At 37.3% G+C, this 26,342-nt stretch overlaps 2 protein-coding genes, 3 long non-coding RNA genes and 3 pseudogenes across 12 annotated transcripts; 4 read left to right on the forward strand and 4 right to left on the reverse strand.

Annotated features, from left to right (window-relative positions):
* Positions 1 to 492: 492 nt before the first annotated feature.
* LOC100649039 lies at positions 493 to 4,570 on the forward strand. 6 transcript variants are annotated; one of them, XR_007227292.1, is made up of 6 exons: positions 493 to 723; positions 938 to 1,199; positions 1,374 to 1,527; positions 1,619 to 1,795; positions 2,362 to 2,843; positions 4,428 to 4,570. XR_007227292.1 is itself a non-coding variant. In XM_048414021.1 (4 exons), exons 2-4 carry the CDS (start codon positions 1,188 to 1,190, stop codon positions 2,586 to 2,588), a joined length of 393 nt encoding a protein of 130 aa, XP_048269978.1. In that variant the 5' UTR covers positions 529 to 723; positions 938 to 1,187; the 3' UTR covers positions 2,589 to 2,686. The 6 variants fall into 6 exon arrangements, 1 of the variants encoding a protein (XP_048269978.1); XR_007227291.1 differs by lacking the exon at positions 1,619 to 1,795 and adding an exon at positions 2,909 to 3,202 and having other exon boundaries at positions 495 to 723; XR_007227294.1 differs by lacking the exon at positions 1,619 to 1,795 and having other exon boundaries at positions 514 to 723; positions 1,040 to 1,199.
* Positions 4,571 to 5,374: 804 nt separating this feature from the next.
* On the forward strand, positions 5,375 to 25,785 carry LOC125386853. The gene is made up of 3 exons (XR_007227299.1): positions 5,375 to 6,287; positions 6,363 to 7,422; positions 25,693 to 25,785. It is a non-coding gene; the product is annotated as an uncharacterized LOC125386853 (long non-coding RNA).
* On the forward strand, positions 7,525 to 7,706 carry LOC125386930 (annotated as a pseudogene).
* On the reverse strand, positions 8,801 to 10,707 carry LOC125386854. The gene is made up of 2 exons (XR_007227303.1): positions 10,614 to 10,707; positions 8,801 to 10,524 (listed from the first exon to the last, which is right to left on the reverse strand). It is a non-coding gene; the product is annotated as an uncharacterized LOC125386854 (long non-coding RNA).
* LOC125386925 lies at positions 8,831 to 8,942 on the reverse strand (annotated as a pseudogene).
* Positions 11,070 to 14,478, reverse strand: LOC125386852. Its single transcript, XM_048414022.1, has 5 exons — positions 13,518 to 14,478; positions 12,177 to 12,520; positions 11,893 to 12,093; positions 11,719 to 11,794; positions 11,070 to 11,173 (listed from the first exon to the last, which is right to left on the reverse strand). The coding sequence occupies exons 2-5, from the start codon at positions 12,280 to 12,282 to the stop codon at positions 11,167 to 11,169; spliced, it is 390 nt and encodes a 129-aa protein (XP_048269979.1). The 5' UTR covers positions 12,283 to 12,520; positions 13,518 to 14,478; the 3' UTR covers positions 11,070 to 11,166.
* LOC105666708 lies at positions 14,762 to 26,229 on the reverse strand. Of its 3 annotated transcripts, none has more exons than XR_007227302.1 (7): positions 25,966 to 26,229; positions 22,037 to 25,764; positions 20,773 to 21,673; positions 20,548 to 20,693; positions 19,527 to 20,481; positions 19,182 to 19,274; positions 14,762 to 17,491 (listed from the first exon to the last, which is right to left on the reverse strand). It is a non-coding gene; the product is annotated as an uncharacterized LOC105666708 (long non-coding RNA). The 3 variants fall into 3 exon arrangements; XR_007227301.1 differs by having other exon boundaries at positions 14,762 to 17,090; positions 20,773 to 21,740; XR_007227300.1 differs by having other exon boundaries at positions 20,773 to 21,740.
* Positions 25,796 to 25,977, forward strand: LOC125386929 (annotated as a pseudogene).
* Positions 26,230 to 26,342: the final 113 nt, after the last annotated feature.

Consider the following 26,342-nt stretch of genomic DNA (forward strand, 5'->3'; position numbering starts at 1 on the left):
CTTTTGTATAACTTTTCCTTATGGAAATATTTTCCTTCCTGGAAATATTTTCCATATATTATCAGATAAATCTGATAATATATGGAATGTTGCACTTTATTTTCTTCTTCAATTGGTCAAAATAATATATACAAAATGTCCCCAAAATGCAAATTAATGATAACCGCGCACGATCTCAACTTTTAAATAATTTTTACATTTTCTACATTTTTCCATTTATTTGGCTAATAAATTATTTTCTGAAAAAATAATTTTCAGATCGTTTATGAAGTAGTTAATTGAAATTTAATCCTAACGAGTTATTTAAACAGTTAATTTTTTATATCTCGAGAAACACGTTCGAAATATGATATATTTCATCGTGTTATGAACGCATTCTTTCGCGTAGATTTATTAATTATACGAAACAAAAGTTTCATAATTAAACACAATGCACAAATATAAATATTTATAATATAAATATAAAACATATTTATGTAGATACATGTAAAATAAACTGTATGTGCTGGCGTTCAGTTAAAATCCTCTTAAATTCATTTGCATTTATAAAAATTTATGAAAGAGCCATTTATAAAAGAGCTTCCTGCAGCAGTTATGTATAGATTGGTATAGATATAAATGTATAAAGTATGCATTTACAAAGTTGTCTGTAAACAAAGTGTGATAATATTTACCGTGTATTAGAGTCTATATAACGACGGAAATAAAGAATAATAAGGAAAAGTAAGATATTATTAAGAGTCGTTATTACTAATAGATATAAATAATAGTTGAATAACATTTTCATAAGATTGCTAAAAATAACCTCAAAAGAAAATACAACATTTTTGCAAAGTTTAACAATAAATTATATTACAATTTTAAATTAACATCAAATTTTGAACTACACACATCTGAGTAATTAAATCTATATGATGTTATCTGTTTTTACTTTAAGGTGATTTATACTTTGTGTTTATTACAAATTTTTGAAGTCATAGAGAACATACAGAATTAGCATTTAATTTTGGAACATTATTTCAAATGCCTGATTACTCAGCCAAGGAATACAGAAACAAGTCAGAGTGATAAGAAAATGTATTATCTTCCAAACGATCTTAAACGAAGAGAGTAATTGTGAATTAACTGCGTAACTCTTGGTGGAAAATAGAATGTAATTGAATATAAATCCAATTTTTTAATATATTATGTTTAACAAGGTATTTGCATTACATTATTCCAATCATACAGTATTTTAAAAAAATATATAATAAGCATAAAAAATGTATTTAAGTTTTCATTAATAAAATTAGACACTAATTTATACCTTCATGTCATTATATTAAACATGACTTTAAGCTTTTAATTTCACTAATATGCCACACTGTCCCTAGGTCACAATTGTACACACAGGTCTGTTAACTGCTGTAAAGGAGATGAGGTTCTTAATGTCGCAAGATGTACTTTACAAATCAGCCATCATTGAACACTGCGATCAGGTAGCTAGGATTTTGTGTTTGGCGCCATTCTTCAGTGAAAGCACTAAAGGTAAAGAATATAAACTAAAGCAGTAAGCTTATTCAATAGCTAATACTATATTATGTATTTATTATAATTTCTCACCATTTATTTCAAGCAGATACATCTACAATACTACATTTAGTACAGAAAACATTGTTTAAATGAATATTAATTATGAACTATCATTAAACATGCATTATTATTACTAACAAAAAAGTTTAACAAGACTATAATTTTCAAATTAAATATGTACACATATTTTTAGTGCTTTTATATTTGACGCATATATTGGAAAGTAAGTTTGTTTTTAGTTTTTTCTTAATTCATTAAAAAATTGTGTAACTATTAATCTACCTATAATATATAAACAGTGCCATATTTAAAATATTACCCATGATTAAAAATTTTCAATGTTATTAAATTTTTGATCGAGGAAGCTAAATTATAATCTAATTATAGACTTTACAAAGGATTCTAATAATGAAAAAATATTTATTTTATATAACATTTCTTAGACATTAGCTAGATACAAAATAAGAATAATATAATCATAATAATCATATATTTAAGACAAAAATTGATCTCTATGATCATTAACATGGCGTTGCTTTTTCCTCACATCCTCCTACTACTCGCTTCGAAGCAGAACATACAGCAACTAGATATTATGTAATCAAATCCAACACCAAACAATACAATACGTATAGAACACTAATCATGGAAATACCAACACCTTTGATAGCCAAAGTTATGCACAAGTAACTAACTAATTGTTACCCCTAACACCAACATAGCCAAATCCATTAGGAACATTCTCAAGCAACCACCGTTACAATACAAACTAATGGCAATTACTTTCAGATGTCAGCAGTATATGCACTACTGCAAACAGGCAGTACATTGAAATTATAGAAGCAGCATGGGCAACTACTACTTATGAACCAAATAACAGGCAAACAAAAATAATTCCACAAGACATTCTTGACAAAATCAGAGAAAAAAGGAAAGGGAAAGCAAAATGGCAAAAACATAGAATACGTGAAAGCAAAAAAACATCTAAACAAACTTCTAAAGGAAATAGAAAGTAAAATAAAAGATCATAATAATAACGAATTCTCAAAATTCATAGATTCACTCTGTGCGTACGAGAATGCCAACTATGTTCTATGGAAAGCCATGAACAAAATAAAGAAGCTAATAAAACTAATCCCAGTAATCAGAAAAACAGACAACACATGAGCCAGAAGCAATGGAAAGAAGGCTGAAGAATTTTGCAACCATCTTTGTTGAAGTTATCTGTTCGAGGAACGTGTGATGAATGTGTAACAGAAATATATTTGAGTGTAAGTATAAATATAAATATAAGTGTAAGTACAGGGTATACTAATCCAGATCCACACTTTGGCAGCGTTGCATTACAACAGAGCTTCGAAGCCATGTGTCTAACTATAATACTAGTCTATATACTTACTATTACTTACTATTATATATAGTATTATATAGTTCTTCTTCAAACTTACTATTACTTACTATTGGTGGCCCGTCTATATATATCTGGTTGCACTATCTGTGTGCATGGCATATTCTTAAAAAGGCTATGAGACTGGAAGGCCCTTCAAATTTATTTAGAGCTAAACAATACTCAATGGCTTTGAGGACTAAGAAAACTAAACACTAAAGAAGATGTAGAGTTTTCCTAGAAGTGAGCATCGCTTCAACAAAAGCAAATAATAAAACCATTTATTTCAGCAAACGTTCAAACCGCGTTGAGTGCACTCGTTCTCGTCTCTCAACAGCAAAGTAGAAATCTTGTGCTACCAAGCACTAATCAGACCGAATCTGCTGTCATCCTTTCTTGCTCTTCTTTTGCTTCCATCTGTGTCGCTCCATTTCTCATCTCTTCTAGTCCCTTCTTTCTCTTTCTTGCTCTTTTCCCTTCTTGGCCATTTCCCCACTTTCCCTTTCTTTCCTTTGTGCACTCCTTTACTAGTTTCTTTTTTGATTCCAGGGCTTTCTCTTCATACCTTGCTACTCTTTTTAATGCTTTTTCTTTGATTTCCATTGGCTTGCATTCTTCTATCAATATATAATTTGGCGTTGACATATCTAGATCTAAGATCCATTTTTCATATCTTCTTTGTATTCTATCCAATTTTTCTTCTAAATTTCTGCCCCATACCTCTGCTCCAAACAGCACCACGCTTTCTACCAGTGCTCCAAACATCTTCATTCTCCTCTTGTAGTCCTATTTGAATATCCTTTCTTCCACGTTCCATGTTTTCTTCACTGCTATTGTTGCTCTCTTTTTCCTGTCTTGTATGTGCTCCTCATCACTGTCGTTTTTCTGTAGTATGTACCCTAGGTATCTTATCTCGTCCACTTCTTCTAATTCTTACTCTCCCCATTTTCATTTTCTTTGTCTCCATTTGTTCCTTCTTTTTTCGAAAACTACTATCTTGTCCTTTTCCGTGCTCAGTTCCAATTCGGTTTCCTTTAAAAATTTCTTTAATCTCCTTAACATTTCTTTTAGCTCCTCTTCTCTATCCGCCATCAGCACAATATCGTCTGTATATATCAGTGACCATACCTTTCCTTCTCCTACCACTATGCCCCCGGCTTGTCCCCGCCATAGTTCTTCTTCCAGTCCAGCCGCGTAGATGTTGAATAACGTCGGGCTCAACGGGCATCCTTGTCTGACTCCCCTCACTGCCCAACATTTTTTTGTGTTGTGGCCCTTGATTCTCACCACATTCTTTGTTTCTGCGTATAACTGTTTAATCCTTCGGGTTAGTTATTCGCTAATCCCCATTTTTCTCATTTTCTCCTCCATATAACAATTATTTCAATAAACTCTTTGCCGAACTTTTTTAGTTCATCGAGAAGAGAAATGTATACTAACTTAATCCTTTTTTGGTTTTTCGTTTCAGTCAAGAATTACGAGCTGGATCTTTCACGCCAATAGAAAACTGCAGTCCACGAAATAGGCTTAGAAATCTGTTATAATTATTTTAGTTTACTTTAAAACAAATTTTTTGTATTCGTTAAATATATATAAAACCATATGCCAAAATTCAATAACTTCATTTCTCTCTTTCCCTTCTAAAAAAATCACAAAAAGACACTGTTTTAGAACATTCTAATTCAGGACATCCGCTCAATACATCTACAGAAATACGAAAGAAGCAGAAATATCTAAATAATTCCGATAGATTTCAAAATATATTAATTCATGGAAAATCATGAAAAATTTTGCACCGATATTCACAGTGTACGTTTTGAAAGATAATTAATCTACATACATGTTATCTTTTCTAGAATTAAGCATTAGATTCAACCGGAATCAAACATACGATAAACATTTATTATTCAAGTTATAGCACAACAAAATAATTTACTTCTAATATTCAATGAGAATCGATTCTAAAATTCTTTCAAATAAAAAAAAAAAATGTTATCTTTTCGATACAAATTCATACAATCTAACATGACATGATGATACATTTTAAACAAAATTTTGTATTCCATCGTGTATAATATTACCTTCATTGTATATAATTTTCACAAATAGTTTGATATGCTAATTTCATAACAATAAATAAGAATGATAGAAATTTATAACCAGAAATGAAGACAGGGACTATAAGTGGTAATATTGTCATTACGAGCATCGTAATTGATATTACGATTGATATATATAAAGAATATATAAAAAATAAGTTGATTAAAATTTTGAACAAAATACAAATTTAATGTTAATTATCTTCATTTTTTAACATTTAACGCTCCGACTTTCAATTGTGAAAATCGACCGGCATCTCCAACTTATACTCATTATACTTCGAATTGCAAGTTTTTAGCACTTTACCGACCGACACCCTATTAATCGGTTTATCTTCGCCAACGCTTACCAACCGATAGCCGATTAATCGGTTTATTGTCGCCGAAGTTTACCGACCGATAGCCTTGTTAATTTGCCGCTGGAGGACGCCATTGCCGCTAGCGCCAACTCTCTGTTAGTCCTGGGCCACAAGACCGCCATCAGCCTCCGTTGCATTGAAAAAATTTAGTTCCTCTTTTCTTTTTTTCTTTTCTTCTCTTTTCTTTTCATTTATTTTATTTTATTTATGTGTTGGATCTATTATCTAATTTTCGTGTAGGAAATTCTCACAGACAACATCTTAGCACACTGCCCTGCGGACCGGGGGACACAGGGCGACAGAAGGTAGTACCGATAGTAAATAACACAAACAAGGCAAGTTGAATACTTAGAATTCCACTTGGACAAATAATTTACATGGAGGCTACATACTAAATTAATTCTAGACAAAATATGGATAAAAAGAAGACAGATGTACTGGCTAACTAATCGAAATTCTAAACTCAGCATGGAAAATAAATTAAAAATCTACAAAACGGTAAGAAAACCAATTTGGGCGTATGAAATAACACTATGGGGGACAGTAGCAATGAGACACGTAAATAAACTAAAGTCGCTACATCGAAGATACTGGGAACAATAGTCAACGCCCTCTGGTATGTCAGAAACGAGGATATACGCAAAGACCTAAAAATACCAACGGTCGAAGAAGAACTCGGCAGATACGCAAAATATACAAGGAAAGAACGGAAACACATCCAAACCAGCTGGCTGATAAAGCCAGCAAAACTCGCATAGGAAGAACATTAAAAAGAAAACACCGCAGTGACCTCACTAAAGAAATAAAATAGTCAAACTCGAAAATGGTACTGCGCTGGTAGTAGCCATCCACATGTTATTTAGTTATCAGGTTAGAAAAATTTGCCAAATGTTCAGCTGGACAAATTGTAAAGTACAAATTAAATAATAAAAGAGGAATTCAAAGTTCTAGATGGTTGGAAAAGTCGCCCGGCGTCACTCATCCAATTTAACGTCGGATTTCTTCAACCGCAGCGTCGGTCGACAACGAACGACGTACGCAGCTGCGTTTGAAGCGTTCTTAAACCAGAATCAAATGGACGACATTTATATCGTCTGTCTGCCAATCGCACAGTGGTACCAGTTGCGATGTACACACCCGTCGCTTGTATCAATACGCATACAACTTGTAATAAACATGTGAAAATTCTGCTAACGGATATGTAGGCCTATGTTGGTTAATAAAAACACTTTTAAACTGTTTCATAAAAGAAGAATACATACATATGTATTTTCTTGTTCTTCCAAACCATTGCCGTTGCGGTCATTTGTTGCAAATTAGATCGTTTGCATCGGACTCAAATCTTGAAGTTAATATCTTTTGTTACAAATTATTAATTAGATCTATTTATAACATATGCTAATCCCATATGTTATAAAATCTCTGCCGGTGCAGTAGAAAACTCAAGGGTAAGCATCTTGAAAATAAGTGCATTAGAAGAGGAATTAGAACGGCCTTCTCTTACTACAAGAAATATAATAGCAGCAAAAATATATCATTAAGAGCTTCATAGTAGATTTAATAATAATGATTTAATTAAGGGAATTATTTACCCCTTTAGCCCTTATATTTTGAGAGGGCTACGAACAATGTACATCTCCTTCAAGAGGCTAATTAGAATACTTCCTATGATATACATTGCCACATCATGAATGAAATACTTTTCAATCAGCTGAAACCTCGGCGGGACAGCCAGCTAAGTTTGGAGAAACCCAGAACTGCAGAGGAGGCGTCGTGAGTTCGAATCCTGAGTCATTAGGATATTGTGTACAAAGGACCGGAGAGGTCCCAGTCTGTTTTAATAGGTTAGTAATACACTACACGCAAGCGGCCGCCCCTCCCTTGCGTGTATTGTGTGGGCGTACTTTCTGGAAGTGCGCTGAATAAGGTCCGAAGTGTTGTAAACACACACAGGGGTCCACGACAATTAGGAAATCCACATTACTGTTCTGTCTCGCCCGTGGAGGTTTTAGCCGGTAAGAATCCGGCACTACCTTCTGCCGCCCACACAAGGTGGTAAGGTGTCTATGAAGATTTCCTCCACGAAAAAAAAAAAAAAAAAAAAAATTTGTAGCATGAAAGGAGAGACGTTTAACGCTTCCCTAGACAAGGATGAAACACATATATAAATGGATTCTACCAAATGTCCAAATTGGACAAATTGAGAATGAAAAGTATTAAATAAAAAAAAAAACAGTTATAAATGGTAAGGCACTGTCGCCTTTCGCCGGCACTTACCAGATTTTTTTTGGAAGGACCGCGGAGAGCTTCCGCTATCCTTCCGAATGACGAAGGTGCTAATAACTTTTTCTTACTGGCGTATAATCTTTATCAATCTTTGCTTGTGGCAAATGGTCTCTACTGCTACATCATTTTCAACATTGTATTTCGAACAATATATTAGGTGCGAATCTAGATGTTTGATGCATTGACATCATGTAAACAAAAACGAAATAGATCAAGAAATTTGATATACAACACAGAATTATTGAGTAAATTTACGCTGTTAATTATCATATTGCAGACTTGAACAATATAATCATAGGCAAAATTAAGATACATACTGGTGGTTAGAAAGTGGTGCTACTAGTGACATTCTGAACTTGATAACCTTTTCCACATTTTCAATGTTATGAATGCCGTATTCAGTCATTTTTATTCTGTATTACGCAGTGAGACATTTGTTTTGGATAAGCTATTTAGGATTGTATCTGAAACTGTAAGTAAAGCATATCCAAATTCTTTATTGGAAATGAATGTGACATCAAAAAAATAATGTGTGGAGGATTAGTCGAGGATAGATAGTACGAAATAACGAGAGCGAATAATTGGTGTCGCAGTCTGTCAAATATATTTCGAATAAATAAGTAATTAAATAGATGTACAGCCGTATATGTGAGTCGTTAGTAGAAAAATATAAAACGCGGAATAAATACTCGTTATTGTTCGTCGCGTAACTCGATAAATACTCGGAGATACTCTGTAGATACTCGTTGATACTCGTTGATAGTCTTTGATACCGTTCGATACTCGATCGCGTCCGTTTAATTATATAGTTCGGGGGAGAATGAGAAAATTCGAATTCGTCTACGTTTGACGGTTGCACGTAGCGGCGACATTGTTTTGCCCGGAGTTTATTTCTTCTTACATTACTTGTAATCTGACGGTCTTGATACTTCGAGGCAAAACAACAACATGATTTCAATTGTCCTCTGATTCAAGTCCCGCTACATATGGTCTATTTAACTATGCGGTGAAAATTCATAAAGGTATGATGTGGATATTGAAAATTCTGGTGAAAAAAACAAAAAAAATTGCCGGTGAAAGGGGACAGTGCCTTACCATTTAAAAATGTATTTTTTTTTTTTTTTATTTAATACTTTTCATTTTCAATTTGTCCAATTTGGACATTTGGTAGAATCCATTTATATATGTGTTCCATCCTTGTCTAGGGAAGCGTTAAACGTCTCTCCTTTTATGCTACAAATTTTTTTTTTTTTTTTTTTCGTGGAGGAAATCTTCATAGACACCTTACCACACCATTGTGTGGGCGGCAGAAGGTAGTGCCGGATTCTTACCGGCTAAAACCTCCACGGGCGGGACAGTACAGTAATGTGGACATCCTAATTGCCGAGGACCCCTATGTGTTTAAAACACGTCAGTCTCTATATAGCGCACTTCCAGGAAGTACGCCGACACAATACACGCAAGGGAGGGGCGGCCGCTAGCGTGTAGTGTATTACTAACCTATTAACTGGACTTCGACCTCTTCGGTCCTTTGATGAGATGAGTGCAATATCTTAAAGATCCAGGATTCGAACTCAGGATGCCTCTTCTGGAGTTCTGGGTTTTACCGAACTTACCTGGCTGTCCCGCCGAGGTTCCAGCTGATTGGAAAGTATTTCATTCATGATGTGGCAATGTATATGATAGGAAGTATTCTAATTAGCCTCTTGAAGGAGATGTACATTGTTCGTAGCCCTCTCAAAATATAAGGGGTAAAGGTAAATAATTCCTTTAATTAAATCATTATTATTAAATCTATTATGAAACTCTTAATGATATATTTTTGCTGCTATTATATTTCTTGTAGTAAGAGAAGGCCGTTCTAATTCCTCTTCTAATGCACTTATTTTCAAAATGCTTACCCTTGGGTTTTCCACTGCACCGGCAGAGATTTTATAACATATGGGATTAGCATATGTTATAAATAGATCTAATTAATAATTTGTAACAAAAGATTTTAACCTCAAGATTTGGGTCCGATGCAAACGATCTAATTTGCAACAAATGACTGCAACGGCAATGGGTTGGAAGAACAAGAAAATACATATGTATGTATCCTTCTTTTGTGAAACAGGAGAACTTTATTTATTTCTCTCCTTTTCCAACGGCACCGGAGCGATGCCCTGCAATAAAATATCGCTCATCTGCACCGAGCTTTAAGATATACGAATAAAAGTGTTTTTATTAGCCAACATAGGCTTACATATCCGTTAGCAGAATTTTCGCTTGTTTATTACAAGTTCTGTGCGTATTGATACAAGTGACGGGTGTGTACATCGCAACTGGTACCACTGTGCGATTGGCAGACAGACGATATAAATATCGTCCATTTGATTCGGGTTTAAGAGCGCTTCAAACGAACCTGTGTACGACCTTCGTTGTCGACCGACTCTTCGGTTGAAGAAATCCGACGTTAAATTGGATGAGTGGCGCCGGTCGACTTTTCCAACCATCTAGAACTTTGAATTCTTCTCTTATTATTTAATTTGTACTTTACAATTTTTAGCTAAATAACATGTGGATGGCTACTCCCAGCGGAGTACCATTTTCAAGTTTGACTATTTTATTTCTTTAGTGAGGTCACTGGGGTGTTTTCTTTTTAATGTTCTTCCTATGCGAGTTTTGCTGGCTTTATCAGCCAGCTGGTTTGGATTTGTTTCCGTTCTTTCCTTGTATATTTTGCGTATCTGCCGAGTTCTTCTTCGACCGTTGGTATTTCTAGGTCTTTGCGTATATCCTCGTTTCTGACATACCAGAGGGCGTTGACTATTGTTGCCAGTATCTTCGATGTAGCGACTTTAGTTTATTTATGTGTCTCATTGCTACTGTCCCCCATAGTGTTATTTCATACGCCCAAATTGGTTTTCTTACCGTTTTGTAGATTTTTAATTTATTTTCCATGCTAAGTTTAGAATTTCGATTAGTTAGCCAGTACATCTGTCTTCTTTTTATCCATATTTTGTCTAGAATTAATTTAGTATGTAGCCTCTATGTAAATTATTTGTCCAAGTGGAATTCTAAGTATTCAACTTGCCTTGTTTGTGTTATTTACTATCGGTACTACCTTCTGTCGCCCTGTGTCCCTCGGCCCGCAGGGCAGTGTGCTAAGATGTTGTCTGTGAGAATTTCCTACACGAAAATTAGATAATAGATCCAACACATAAATAAAATAAATGAAAAGAAAAGAGAAGGAAAGAAAAAAAGAAAAAAGGAACAAAGTTTTTTCAATGCAACGGAGGCTGATGGTGGTCTTGTGGCCCAGGACTAACAGAGAGTTGGCGCTAGCGGCAATGGCGTCCTCCAGCGGCAAATTAACAAGGATATCGGTCGGTAAACTTCGGCGACAATAAACCGATTAATCGGCTATCGGTTGGTAAGCGTTGGCGAAGATAAACCGATTAATAGGGTGTCGGTTGGTAAAGTGCTAAAAACTTGAAAGTCGAAGTATGATGATTATAAGTTGGAGTTGCCGGTCGATTTTCACAATTGAAAATCGGAGCGTTAAATGTTAAAAAATGAAAATAATTAACATTAAATTTGTATTTTGTTCAAAATTTTAATCAACTTATTCTTTATATATTCTTTATATATATCAATCGTAATATCAATTACGATGCTCATAATGACAATATTACCACTTATAGTCTCTGTCTTCGTTTCCAGGTATACATTTCTATCATTCTTATTTATTGTTATGAAATTATCATATCAAACTATTTGTGAAAATTATATACAATGAAGGTAATAGTATACACGATGAAATACAAAATTTTGTTTAAAATGTATCATCATGTCATGTTAGATTGTATGAATTTGTATCGAAAAGATAACATTTTTTTTTATTTGAAAGAATTTTAGAATCAATTCTCATTGAAAATTATAAGTAAATTATTTTGGTGTGCTATAACTTGAATAATAAATGTTTATCGTACGTTTAATTCTGGTTGAATCTAATGCTTAATTCTAGAAAAGATACCTGTCTTGGGATACGGAGACCTGGCTTGGTTGCTGTGACATGGATGTCAGCACCCGGCACACCCGCCGCTGGGATCCTGCTCGAACAGGGCAAGGGATATGCTGAGACGGTATAATGCAGGCCCCTGAATTCTTCCAGATGCCTCCATACATTATTCGCGTTATCCGGGATTACCTGAGATAGAGATAGGCGGCGGCTCGTCGAGCGCGGAGTTGCGGTGCCTAGCTGTCCCATTTTCCCAGCCACACGCATGGTGCATTCGTGGACGAAACGTTGGTCCTGACCGTGGGACTTTGGTGGCATAAGACGCTGCGCCATGGTGAGCTTGCCGCAGACTGCGCGGTGCGGGCAATACGCGGGCTGGGCCTGAGGGTACTATGGAAAGTATTTCGGAGGAAAGTTGCTGGATTAATTCGTGCAGCGAGATTCGTTTTTTTTTCGTCTCTTTTGCGACTCACCCATCGTTCCAGTCAGTCGTTTGTCATCCAGTTTGTCATTTTCGATCTGTATTACAAGACCACCCGTTATACGGCAATTGAAGCCGGTGACTCGATACGTCGGCATAGCTGTTACATTCGCTTTAATTTGCTTGTCAAACCTCTACTTTGCTAATTGAAAAACCCATTCCTGATCATTTTCCATGACCGTAAACCGCAAGCTCACCATTGACTGCTACTGAATTGTTGAGAACATGATAGGTGACGAGCATGAAAGGTAGTCGTTTTGATTCCTTCGACGGTAGTACTCTTAGAGATCCAACTTGAAGCTTAAACCATGTGCTGATTATGTTTGAGTATTTTACCTATTTGACTTATACAATGTCTAACTTATTGATTTTTTTAATTTTAAAATGTGCATATACTCATAAGTCTGGTGATTATAGAATACGAGTGTTTAATAAATGTGTATCTCTTTACAAAGTGGAGACAACAGAATATGATGATCCTTAACATACTTTGTTATTTAGACAGCTATATAGGATTGGAGGAAAATTATTTTCAAAAATAACGGATCTTCGATTTACTTTTTCTAAAAGAGAAAAGTAACTTACGCGGAAACGAAGACCCACCTGTGAGGTATCCCTTTCGAGTGTCGAAGTTTCAAGTAAAATGTTCGGTCGAAGATTTCACTATAACCTATCCCAGTGAATAAAGATTCATCGAAAAACCGAATTTGAATTTGAAATAAGAAATGATAGCGAAGAAAGCATTTGTGATGTTTCATCGAAGAAATGGAAAAGATATTTAATATGTTATAGCATCACTTTTGTCACCGTAGAAATGTTATTTATGACAAAAGGAATGCTACTGACCTGGACATTAACCCTTTCGCTACTAGCGTCGCCTATAGACGACCATAGATACCAATTTGTTATTGTAAAGTGTAATTTTTAATTTTTAAATATATTTTTATTGATAATAATTGCAAAATCTCCAAATATGTTGTTGTATAACACTCAAAGAATCGTACCATCCGGATAATGACGAGGCTGCACCGAAAGATGGAAGTCCGAACACCAGTTTACCTACGCGCAACATATGCACGCTTTCCGTCGTAGTGTTCCGCACTTCAGTACCGTTATTCCGGTGTCACTCCGACGGAGCACACTGCCGTAGCGAAAAGGTTAAAGTAAATGATACATTAATTGATTAATAGTTACCCCATTTTCTAAAGATTCTTCGATAATACTATAAAGGAATGGTTAAGGATCGGTATTATAGAATAACAAGAGTGAAAGATTGCTGTTGCAACCCGTCAAATATATTTCGAATAAATTAAATAAATATAAGTATAAATACCGTCGAAAGACGCTCGTTCAATACATTCGCGACGATACTTTGTAATCGCTCGCAGATAACTCGATAACTATAACGCGGATAATAACTCGGACAATCTCGTAGATATTGGTCGCTAATTCGTAGATACTCGGCATATACTGTCTCGCTCGCGATCGTGTCCGTTTATTTATACTGGTTGTGGCAGAGCCGAAAAATTCAAATTCGTCTTTGTTCGACGGTTGCACGTAGCGGCAACATTGTATTGCCCGGAGTTTATTTATCATTAGGTTTCGTGTGTCAAGGGTGTGCCAATATCCTGAGGCAAAACAATAACATGAGTCGCACTCGATCCGCCTCGTCTTATGACTCATGTGCCGCTACAACACCCCACTACCAGCGATATCGTTATTCTTAGGTCGTATTCGTAAAAAAATTATTTACACTATTTCTTGTCACCATTTTACAGGTTGAACGCATACAATATATCCTCTGTCCGACAATTTACGACTATTACCCGAAACCTGCCAGAAACCAGACCGCGTAACGTATCTATTCCTAGTGTTTTCTTCCGCGGTTCGATCGTTGTCGCTTGCACTGTTTTCGTCGGAATCAGTACGTTACCAGAATCGGCGGTTTGTTTCTCTAGGTCATCCGGAACTATAAACGCGGGTTTTAATCGGTCTATGGAAACCGTTACGTCGCGATTATTTATTTTAATCCTTAGAGTGTTATGGACGCATATATGCGTCTGGCGAAAGCTATCGGTGTGGACTAAGGACACATATATGCGTTTTCTGTAAGTGTCCGGCATGGACTAAGGACGCATATATGCGTTTGTCAATTTTTCCGAACACCTACACAGAAGTAATACCGTTACGTTTGCGTGAGATAAATATAAATGCATTCCTTAGTAACGGCAGTAAACAAATGCCAATAATGCCTCGTTATAACAGTTGTCTACCTGTTTCGCGGACAGTCGCATCTAATTATCAAGAAGAAAATGTGTTGTTTGTGTGAAAAATAAGAGAATGCAGAAAATGCGATGTCGGATTATGTATCGATAATTGTGTGAAATTTTTCACACACAACTTGTGTTATATTTACTAAATTTAGTTTTCTAGTTTATTACCCAAATTCTAGTTTATTGTAAATTTCAATGTACATAATAAATAATTACTACTAAAAAATAACGCTCTTGAATCATTTAATCTCGCGCAAAAGAATTACTATAACTTATTACGATTTGCGCTTTCAGTAGTCAATCAACAGAGTTGAATCTAGCAAAAAAGTATTCCGTCCGTACGGAACTAAGGTTTTAATAATGTAATTTTTTTCATCCGCTTTTACAATTTTAAACGACCCGTCGGATGCGGCTGTAGGGGGCCTCCTACCGTGTCATGGCGCAAGAAAACGTATGGCGATGATTCTAATTCTTTAAAAACGAAAATTTTCTTTTTGCCATGACGCGTAACTGCGTATGGCCTGACCTTCTCCATCCGTTCTTTTAGCCGGTCCGCGTATTCCACATTGGCCCGCTGCCTTGTTGGTAAGAAAAATTTCGCCGACAATCGTATGCCGCCGGAACCATAATTCATTTCGGCCGCCGTTGCGTTAAGGTCCTCCTTTATCGCGATTCTGATGCTCAGCAAAATGATCGGCAGAATTTCGACCCAGTTGCTCGTGTCATGACACTTGATCGCCGCTTTCAGTTGTCTGTATAGGCGCTCTACCATCCCGTTAGACACGGGATGATACTCGACACCGAGTAACCGGCATAACTCCTCAAACAGTCGCGTTTCTAATTGGCGTCCTTGGTCGGTCGTGATTTTTAAAGGTACCCCGAAGCGAGCTATCCGAGTCGAAAGAAGGACCGAAGCAACGGTTGGCGCTTCCATATCGACGATGGGAACGGCTTCGGGCTAACGCGAAAAATGATCGATAAACGTTAGACAATAACCTTGTGAATATTGCATGCTGTTAATGTCCTAAGTGTATGTGTCCGAACCTGCTAACGTTTTGAACGTTCAACTGGTGAGGATACGTGTCTGGTAACTTTATTCCGTTCGCACGGTATACATTGTCGTATCCACGTTTGACAATTTTTGTTAATGGATAGCACCAATTTTTGCGTGGGACGTATCCCCGGATGGGAAAGTAGATTCGGAAGTCTTGATCGGGAAATCGTACTTTTTTCACTTGCGCTGAGGCTAACGTTTGATGATCTATGGATTTCCCGATCACCTCGATCCGGGATAGAGTTATTGTCTACATTACCGGCTACATTATTCTCTGATCTTTTATGTATCGCATATCGGTCCTAAATTGTCTGACGTAGTCGAGGTGACGCAATTGTCTTTGCGAATACTTGTCGAGATTTTGGCCAAAGGCGTATACCAGGGGTTTGTGATCCGTATAGATCGCGAGTAGCTCTCGGTCGGACTTTCGCTGTACTTTCGTTGCGCGGGGGATAGCGATCTCGTTATGAAACCTAAGGCCTGCCAAGAATCGTTGACGCGCTGTTGAAGTACCACACTTGTGGCGTAATCAGATTCGTCGACCGCGAGTCTAACGGACGCGCCTGAAATCGCGTCAGTTATAGCGCGTTTCGAGTCGCGGAAGCTGTTTTCGGTTTGATCGGATTACTCAATGGACGCGTTGCACTTCTTTGTGCCTTTCCACAAGTCGTTGAGTGGTTGAAGAATTCGCGCGGCCCCCGGTATGGAACGTCGGTAGAGGATGCTCATACCGGGCTACCTTCGTATGTCTTTAATTGTTGAGGGTAACGGTACTTTAATTATAGCGTCGACGCGTTCGGCTAATGGTTTTATCCCCTCGGCTGTTACTGTGTAACCGAGGAATTCTATTTCGCGAGATTTACTACGACCCCATACTCGTCAATGCGCTTAAACAAAATCCACAAGTGTTCGCGGTGTTCGGATGCGATCAAAGGATCGACCATGTATGAGTAGACGAAATCGAGGTCTCTGGTGATTTCGTCCACGAATTTCTGACACATTTGGGCCGCGTTTCGAAGTTCAAACATCATGTTGGTCGCTTCGAAAAGACCAAAGGTGTCGTGATCGCTGTCTTTTCTACATCCTCCGGCGCGATCGGAATTTGATGGTAAGCGCGAACGAGATCTATTTCAGAAAAGATACGCTTACCATACAGATCCTGCGCGAAGTCCTCTATGTGCGGCGGTGTGTACCTGTCCGGAATGGTGCGGGCGTTCAATGCCCGATAGTCGCCACAAGGTCGAATCCTCCCATCCTTTTTGGGTACGATGTGCGAGGGTGATGCCCACGGGCTTCGCGATAGCAGCATCACGCCTTGTTCGATCATGACTTCGAATCCCGCCTTCGTCAGCTTGAGTCGATCGGGAGCGAGGAGGCGTGGTTTGGCGTGGGTGGGGGTTCCATGCGTCGGCGGTCCGTTAGGTCAGGAAACTCCGCCATTATTTTGTGGTACGTTGGCTCTACATTGATAGTTTTAATGGACGCTACGTCGAGCGTGGCAGCGAATCTCCTTGTGGATAGTTGTGTAGTCGTGTCCAGGAATCGTTTGTTTCGTGGGTCAACGAGTAACCCGGAATGGCTGAGGAAATAGACGTTTGCACATCAGTCACTACAAAACACCACTTGAAGGCTCGACGAAAGGATAGATGAAGGTGATCAGGTGAAGTCGCAATCAGGTTCATAGTCGCTTTTGTTAGCGGGTCCACGTACTTTGTTGCGCGGATAGACGCATGCGTCGGCACCAGTGTCCACTAAAACTGAAACGTTCGTTCGCTTGTCCCTGACAAAGATGCGGCGGATTGCCCAGCCGTCTTTCACTCAATTTTTAATATATCCAATTCGTATTTCACAAGGAAGAAACCTCCCTGCTCTTCTGAGAATCGGCGGGGTAGTGTCCGACTTTACCGACTAAAACCTTACGGTGGACCGCTTGACGCTCATCAGGAATGCCCCGGGACTTCTTTCGCAGTACTACCGGAGCTAGGAAGGAAATTTTTTTCTTTTTTCTGTCGAGTGTTTGTTTACGAAAATACTGCTTTCTTAGAACTACAAATTAATTATTATTTATATACCATAGGTAGAATCATATATCAGGAGCACGAAGATATACGTATAAATATTATACTAAGAATGCGAAAGAAAATTGTCAAATATATATGTCGGAGATGAAAGAACACCGGAACCCCTCCTTGGATTCGCGGGAATACCGTAACGTTGTAACTTAGATTAAACAAATGCCGCTCCGATTATTCGAGATTTATGATCATGAGCTTGGGCTCGAGGCGACAATCAGTCGCCGAACGTAGCCGCGGTCAAAGGGATGAACGTTTTATCTAACAAAGGCACAGAGTAACTCTATACCTCTCCTTAAAAGAAATAGTCGTAGCGACACGTGGCAGTAAATACTTCAATAGTTTCTATCCCGCGGCCCGCCACACGCAGATTTTGTCCTCCGGGTAAGATGATCGCCGGGTGTCGGCATGCCTTTGCATTGTATGTTTAGCTAACGTGAGGACCCGCTATAGATCTTAAGATTTAGTCAAGCGAAAGTCCTTCAAATAGACTTTGTTGCAACTACGGGAAAATAGAAGAAACTTATCTTCCACGAACGATGCTCCCCGTCAATAACCTCCCCTCAAGGGCGGCCAGCATCTCTTTCAAAACGCCGATATGGAGATCGACCAATTAGCAACAGCGCTAATTTCCCTCACCTTTGGAACGAAAGCTTTCTTTCACGAGGATCTCATGTCCTTAGACACACCCATTATAGTTTTCCTCGACGGCATCATCGAGACGGAGATTCATTCTTTCGTACGATCTCATCGACGAGTGACAGTACCACCTTACAACCAGTGAAAACCTCACATCTAGTTAACAAAGAGTTAGACTTGAACTATGCGAGAACATGCGTTTATCATCCCGTGATCGCGGATTCGTTTCAAACCTAAGGTCATTATCACTAGTGCTACGAGTGCCTAATCTTGTTGATAAGCCTGTGCTAGTAAACTCTTTATTGTATCACGGCAATAGCTAATTGTAATGAGAATTCATCAAATGCCCCTCTCCATAATCCTGACCCTAATCCGACATATATATGAATATTTCATAATACGATTGATTTGTAAAAGTTATCCGCCAAATTGAATGTCCGCTATTACAACTTCAAATATTTTATGCATTACGTGACTTCGTTCTAATGCAACATGGCGCACTTTTCTGACCGTTAAACAAAGCTGCGCAATACGAAAAATACGCGATGTGCAGAAACTGTTCAAACTTGTCTGTGACAACGTACTTTCTCGAATGTAATAAAAGTTATTGAGAAAGACGACATTACAGACAATTTACGAATAACGAAGCAAAATGAAAAAGTTATTTGAATTTCTTACTCAAATGAAACAGAATCGAGAGAATCTATGTTAAATTTATGTTAAACAATCTATTCAACTTCTTCGAAAATATAATTTAATATATTCGAAAGCAAAAAATAATTTCTTTAATCTTGAATTTTTCATCTTGGTGTTCTTAATAAACCGTGAATTTAGCATTTGTTATATTAGATATTAATCAAGTTAATATCGCGAAATATTTATAAGAAATGGAGTTAATCTAGTAGTGAATAAATATTACCACGTTTCGACGAAAAGTTATCAAATTTATCGTTAATTACCATGGTGTCCTTTTGACTTTCATCCCGTCCTCTCGAATTTCACAGCATCCCTCTAATGCATCAAAGCTTCCCTCGGTATCAAATAATAGTAATCTGTACAAAAAAAGAGCCAAATATTAAAACAAATGTATAAAAAGAATAAATTATTTGAAAATAGAACAATGATCATGGTCAAATTGTGTTTCGAGAACTCATTGTACGAGTTACCGGCAAATGGGGCAACCAAAAAGACAGCCGGAGAAACAAAGGTAATTAAATAATAAATTGCAACGAAGTATTGAAGAAAAACGTACAATTAAATGAAAATAACAATAGAGCGAGTTTGAACGGTAGAAAAATGTTTACCAAAGTGCCAAAGCCACGGATGAATATACGTCTAATTCGCCTGATTGTCTACGCCAGACTGACATCCCGCACCGACGAGTTTGGGTTAGGGGGGAGTAGGGGGCTAGAGTTATCGGCTATCCGTATATACACGAATAGGATTCGTCAAATTCCTGGAACACTCAAGGATATGTTTTGTATATGTGTTTGCACGTGTCTGGTATTGTAGAGCTCTCGTGAAAACAAAAAGTTGTTGACAAAGATTTAGTGACGCTGCCATGTTCTCGTCGATAATTTACAATCCATATGATATATGAGATATTTCAAATTTTATTTTAATTTCAATTGAAAATGTATTTATTATTTTATCGAATCGTTCAAAACTCTATTTACAGCTCGAGGAAAACAATTATTTAAAATAAAAAAACGTTGAAGATATTTGAACTCTCTCTAAAAGTAATGATTTTTTATTGAATTACGTCTAGTTCTACCTTGGTATTTTTTAGAGAAACCATAGAATTACGTATAGTTTCGTCATATTAAGTTAAATATTGCATCGTATATTTATACGATTGATATATATATAGTATAAATGCAGTCTCTAGCATTTCGCAAACAAAAAAGGACGAAACTGTTCGCTTTTCTTCTGTTTTCTTCTTTTTAAATAGAGGTGAAAATAAAAACGACGTATATCTACAGCATTTATTCTATTTCCATTATACATTCTATCGATTGATTATTTTCATCTGAATCAATTACTTAATCTTACTTAATAAATTGTTCTCGTTTACAGGCACAGCTAATAGAGATTTGGATAGTCTAACATGGCTTATTTTCATTCTTTTTCTTAGCTTTAATACCTTGTTTAAATCTTTCTTGTCAAACCTTATAAATTTAAAATTATTCACGCACTGTAATTCATTATTCCAAATCATTAACATTTCTCACTGAGTTACATTTAGAATATCAGGAATTTCTGAAAAATAAAGGAGGGTTTGTATAGCAGAATATATTGAAAATAACTTTGGCTGTAATTCTTTACCCATGCACATGTATGATATTCTCCTAGTTCTCTCTACTTGGTTATTCTAATTATATTCCCTGCTGGCATGCTGTCTACTCCCATTGTTATCTATAGATCTTTTAATAATAATTTGTTCCATTTCTTCATCATTTCTTGCTACGTACCTTTGGATCAAACATAGAACTATAACTAATCACATCTTTAATGTACAATCTCTGTATCATCATGTATATACATCTTTACCTCCTTGTTTTACCTCCGTTTCTAAGAAACGTGAACTTTGAGCCTGTTCAGCGAAGCGCTTCACGCGAGAACATCGAGACGACTGGAGGTAACTTATATGCAAACCACAACATGTAACCATAACATGATCGATATAGTATATGGATGTCGATAAGGGAAACACGGCTTCGTTACTTATTTAAACGCCAATTTCCAAGCACGCAAAGATCAATTTTCAGAATGGCAGAATTTGAAAACCACGGAAAGAACCTAATTTGATCTTCGCCTATCCAAACGTACGACACGGGACATTCCAACTTACGTGCCAAGTAACGTCCAAAGTGCGACAAAATGAACTTGTTATGTTCCCTTGTGATCTTCAAATTCTATTCTCTTTGAGTGGATCGTTGGATATTGGGAAACCATCGATGCTCGAGGAAATAACGAGCCGCGTTCATTTTGCCGAATTTATTAAATTACCAATTATGAGAAGTTGAACTTATTGTTTAACGCATTTATACAACGGCATTCTCATTTATTTTTCAAGTATTTAAATCGAGCATTTTCATTGTGAAGAATAATTACTCAAAGACGTCAGATTAATTGTGCAAAACAAAAAACGTGTGGCCGGAGAGGAAATCTGGAACTGTCGGTGCAGGCGGTGCCCAAATAGGTGTCGCGACGGTGCAGGGATAATCGGCCGGAGAGCCAATCAGCTGGGACCGAGCTATATGCTGGCAGCTCCGCCACCGCGCAGTGACCTCCTGGTAAGACGCGACGCAATGCATCGTGTGACGTCAGCTAAGCCAGCTGCCGCCCGAAAGAGTCGGTTCAACTCGTTCAATGAGCCGCAAGGTGAGGGCAGGGTTTTTCCAACTCGCGCAGCCCTCATGTATGCGAGTCATTCCCTGGGCGGAGGGCGCTAGAGGGTAGAAGCCAGTATAAGTTCTTACTCGGGGTATGGCGCGGTCAACCAAAAGGGTCGGGTCCTGCAACGCACGCATTACTTGTAACCTAAGTGAGTTAATTGTAAAGAAATTTCACGGTTGATTTAAAGGAACAAAGCATTACGATAATTGCAGTAACCTCTAATAAATAATCTCTGATTCCCTCGTTTCTGTATGACGTGCATAATGACCCGTCGCGGTAAATTTATACATAGAACAGAGTTAGAAAATACAAAAGAACGATATTTTCTATGAATATACGAAGTTAAAATGGTGTTGGAGGCAAATTAAATGGTTGGAAAGAGGCGCCTTGAAGCGTACTAAAAGAAGTAGCTTACCCCGTTGAAATACCATGGAACGAAACCCTGCTAGACAATAGGCATTCTGCTGCAGCCTGGAATTCCTTTTGCTCCCGTATTCTTCTTCTGTTTTCCGTGGTTTTTGTTACAACACTCGGGATATTTTCATTCAAACGAACACACGACGCATAAACGGAGAAAAACAAACGTTGAAAGTTACGTCGCGTCACGCGAATCACTGACGCTACATTTATACGTTAGAGACAGGAACGAAACCAACGCGGGTGCAACACGGGACACGTGAAATATAAACTATCGAACTGCGTATAATAGCACACAAAATTATTTCTATTGTATTGTGTGTGTGTGTGCGTTCATATGTATATATATATAAGATTTATAAAAGAAATGCTTGGTAAAATGTCTGTATTTTGATAAGTAATTCCAATTAAAATAGAAAAATTTTTAATTGCATTGCTTCGACTATACATATACATATACTTAATGTGACTTACTTTGTGTGAGAAAAATTCCGTTTGTCAATTCGATACCGAGAGCTGATAATGCTAATACACGATGAAACGATAACAAAAGAATCCGATTACTCAGAACTTTTCACGATATATGTTAAATAATATTATGAAATAAATTAAATAACTAAATAATTCTCGGCGAAATATGGCAGCAGGAAATCAACCAATCACAGCTCCGGAAAAAAGTAAAGAGCGGGAAGAAATCGCGGCATCCAGCTTCCTGCGAATCTATTCTCGATCTCGATCGATGTAAGCAGTCATCTTTCGATAATCGTTTTGCAAAATGGCGTGCCTTAAACGAAGCGTATAGTAAAATTCGCATTTGAGAGACGCATATATAAACCATATCGAGGTATTTCCCGCGAAAAATTCACGTTCGGTTGCAACATAACATATCACGTATGTATTTTCGTCGAAAACTGATTTCTAGAGACGTGTATATGTACGTATCAAGTTACTTGGCGAAAGTTCAACGACAGACTGTGACTTTAAAGCAGGGAGTGTGTAAGCCTGTATTTGTGCCCGAGAATTTAAAGAATATTTTGTTCATCTTTCATCTTTTGTTTACGTCGACCGTAATAGAGTGGTGTTTATGTTTTGTGATAACTGGATGTCTGAAAAAACAAACTCGAGATTTCGATGGATCTTCGAAAAGAAGTCATAACCATTGGCCTTGGGTGAGTTGTAATTTCATAACTTTTTAATTCATAATTGATAGCATAAGGTTATTGTAAGACCGACGAAAATATGGATGGTAGCCAATTGCAATTGAATATCTGCCCTGTCTTGCACTATTGAAATTTTGCAAGTCACTAAAGTTACCAGTATTAATATATTCCCTTGCACAAGTTTGACGATAAAACAAATGAAATTTTACTAATTGCAAGTTATTTCATTATCCTATTTAACGAGAAATTATAAAATCATAAAATAGAGTACTATATTATCTGTAAATCGTAACTTGTTAATCTACTGGTACATGTATCATAAATTGGTAAACTTTTGTGTGGGGGTGCTAGATGTAACACTCATGCGACATTTTGAAAAATATTTAATTATAATCGTGAAAAGCGTTATTGAAATATTGAATTCTTATTGATGTTCCTTGCAACTTTGATTTTGCGTACCATATTTAAAATGTACATAAGATGTAAAGTATATTAACATGTAGCAGTCACAAACTTGTATCAAATGAGGATAATCATCCTAATATCGACTTATCAATTGTGATCTGATGAACAAGAATTCAAAATACAGTTAAACTGTGTTCGACATATAATAATCTCTTTCGAATGAGATTTAAATATATGAACATATTATGATATTGTATCCATAATAACACGAATAATACGAAGTTTCGTATTACATGTATTATATTTTTTAATATATTCTGTATATCTCATTTTACGACAACAGACAAGCAAACCATATTTCCATTATAAGCTTCGCTCTTATTTCGCATCGTTTCGCCTGAATTTATCGCGGAGTTTCATCCCGTCAAAACTTTGCGTCAATCTGCGTTTGCTGTCTGAGAACTGCGTTTTATTCGCTTATCATTTTGGTTAGCATTTCGGTGTTCTTGATGGATTGTTTGAAAAGTTCTTTGATTTCTGTAGTGCCGTTGCTACTGTTGTTGTGATATTGGTTGTCAGAGGATGTCGATTGGCTGATTACTTGCGCGTAGCTTCGACTACCAAAGGTGTTGGTGCTGATGCGTTTAATGTTTATTGCGTGCTCTGTATTTGGTATTGTCTCGGATTTTGTGCTGTCCTGTTGCACTTGTACGTTAGTGTATGTCCTGTTTCGTAGCGGCGGGAACAGTTTGCGTCGTAATTGTTTCCTGGCTTCACACGCTTTATAGCTGGCTGGGTGGTTTCCGTTACAGTTATAGCATCTAACTTTCTCTATTTTTCACGTGTATGGTCAATGTATTGTTAAATGGTTTTTTGCGCATTTAACACATGCCGGGGTTATATTGCAATAGTTTTTTGTGTGGCCGCATTGCTGACACCTTATGCACCGTGGGATATCTTTTTTATGTCTAGGTGGCTCCACTTTTACTATTGTGTTTAGTAATTTTGTTATATCATATATGTCTTTGTTATTGTCTCTAGGTTTTAGTTCAACTAGAAATAGCGGTAATGGTTGTTTGGTATCATACTTGTTTATGTTGTTTATTGACCTTACCTGGTGTCCGATTTTTGCTAGTTCTTCGCTTATATTGTCGGTGTTTGTTTTTGGCTGTAATCCCCTGATTACTGCTTTGTCGCTTTTGTCGGTTTTAAGCTGGTAGGTGTGATACCCTGCATCTTCATTCTTTAGTGATCTTGTCACTTTTCTGAATGTGTCTGGGGTGTTGGTTTGCACATTCACCTGGTCTATTTTTATCTGTTTCATAATATAGTTATCTTCCCCTGCCGTGTTGTTTAGCGGTTCAATGAGGGGGTCTATTATTTACGCATCTATTTATATTGGTGGTGATTTAGCAATGCGGGTTGTCGGAATTTCCGTTGGGTCGATTAACCGCTCCTTGGATTCGAATCGTTCCCCTCCATTAGCGCTATTTTTCCCTTTCTCTAATTCCATCCTGTTAACGCTTCGCAAGAACTAGGTTACTTTGGCCACACACGCTTTTTCTATGTAAACTAATAACCGAAGGACAGACGAGCTTGTTTTGCTTAGTTTCTAACCAGGTTTTTTCTTCACGATACTACATTATATATATAGTTAATTATAATTATAACATATAATGTATAATAATGTATAATACATCTAGAGGCTAATTAGAATACTTCCTATGATAGACATTGCCACATTAAGAGTCAAATACATTCCAATGTGCTGTAACCCCGGCGGGACAGCCAGCTACGCGCGTTAAAGCCCAGAACTCATGGCGTCGCCTGGCGTGGCGAGTTCGTATCCTCGGCATTAAGAATTTGCATAACCATTAGTCATCTGAAACCGTATTTCACAGAGCTAAGTATGAGATAAGTATGAGATACCCGAGCAACAGGCAAAACTGGTGGGCCCCGCCGTTGTCGTATGTTGTAGGTGTATCTTCTGGGAGTGCACCTTAGTAAGTTTTGATGGGTGCTTGAATTTGTTAAGCACTCAGGGGCCCGAGGACAACTCGCGCACTGGTTACCCGTCCCGTCCGTGGAGGTTTTAGCCGGTAAGAATCCGGCACTACCTTCTGCCGCCCACACAAGGTGGTAAGGTGTCTATGAAGATTTCCTCCACGAAAAAAAAAAAAAAAAATTTTTTTTTGTAGCATGAAAGGAGAGACGTTTAACGCTTCCCTAGACAAGGATGGAACACATATATAAATGGATTCTACCAAATGTCCAAATTGGACAAATTGAGAATGAAAAGTATTAAATAAAAAAAAAAAAAGTTATAAATGGTAAGGCACTGTCGCCTTTCGCCGGCACTTACCAGATTTTTTTTGGAGGGACCGCGGAGAGCTTCCGCTATCCTTCCGAATGACGAAGGTGCTAATAACTTTTTCTTACTGGCGTATAATCTTTATCAATCTTTGCTTGTGGCAAATGATCTTTACTGCTACATCATTTTCAGCATTGGATTTCGAACAATATATTAGGTGCGAATCTAGATGTTTGATGCATTGACATCATGTGTAAATTCGTACTATCGCGGGGAGACGCGGTCGTTAGAATACGCGTCAACGAGAGTCGTAAATTCCCGTTACGATTAGAATAATCGACACCACGAATAGTTCGATCCCCGTATTTCGGTTAGGATAATCGGGGTGGTTGATGCGGTATAACACTGAGAGTCACAGAATTATAATA

This window comes from Bombus terrestris, chromosome 18 (genome assembly GCF_910591885.1).
Source record: "Bombus terrestris chromosome 18, iyBomTerr1.2, whole genome shotgun sequence".
NCBI classification, from domain to species: Eukaryota; Metazoa; Arthropoda; class Insecta; order Hymenoptera; family Apidae; genus Bombus; species Bombus terrestris.

Coding starts and splice junctions, on each gene's coding strand:
- LOC125386852 (XM_048414022.1), bottom strand. CDS start 12,282: ATGCCGACGTATCGAGTCACCGGCTTCAATTGCCGTATAACGGGTGGT. Junction 12,094..12,176: donor ACGACTGACTGGAACGATGG/GTGAGTCGCAAA, acceptor TACTTTCCATAG/TACCCTCAGGCCCAGCCCGC. Junction 11,795..11,892: donor GCCGCCTATCTCTATCTCAG/GTAATCCCGGAT, acceptor CTGTTCGAGCAG/GATCCCAGCGGCGGGTGTGC.
- LOC100649039 (XM_048414021.1), top strand. Junction 1,528..2,361: donor CTTCAGTGAAAGCACTAAAG/GTAAAGAATATA, acceptor AATTACTTTCAG/ATGTCAGCAGTATATGCACT.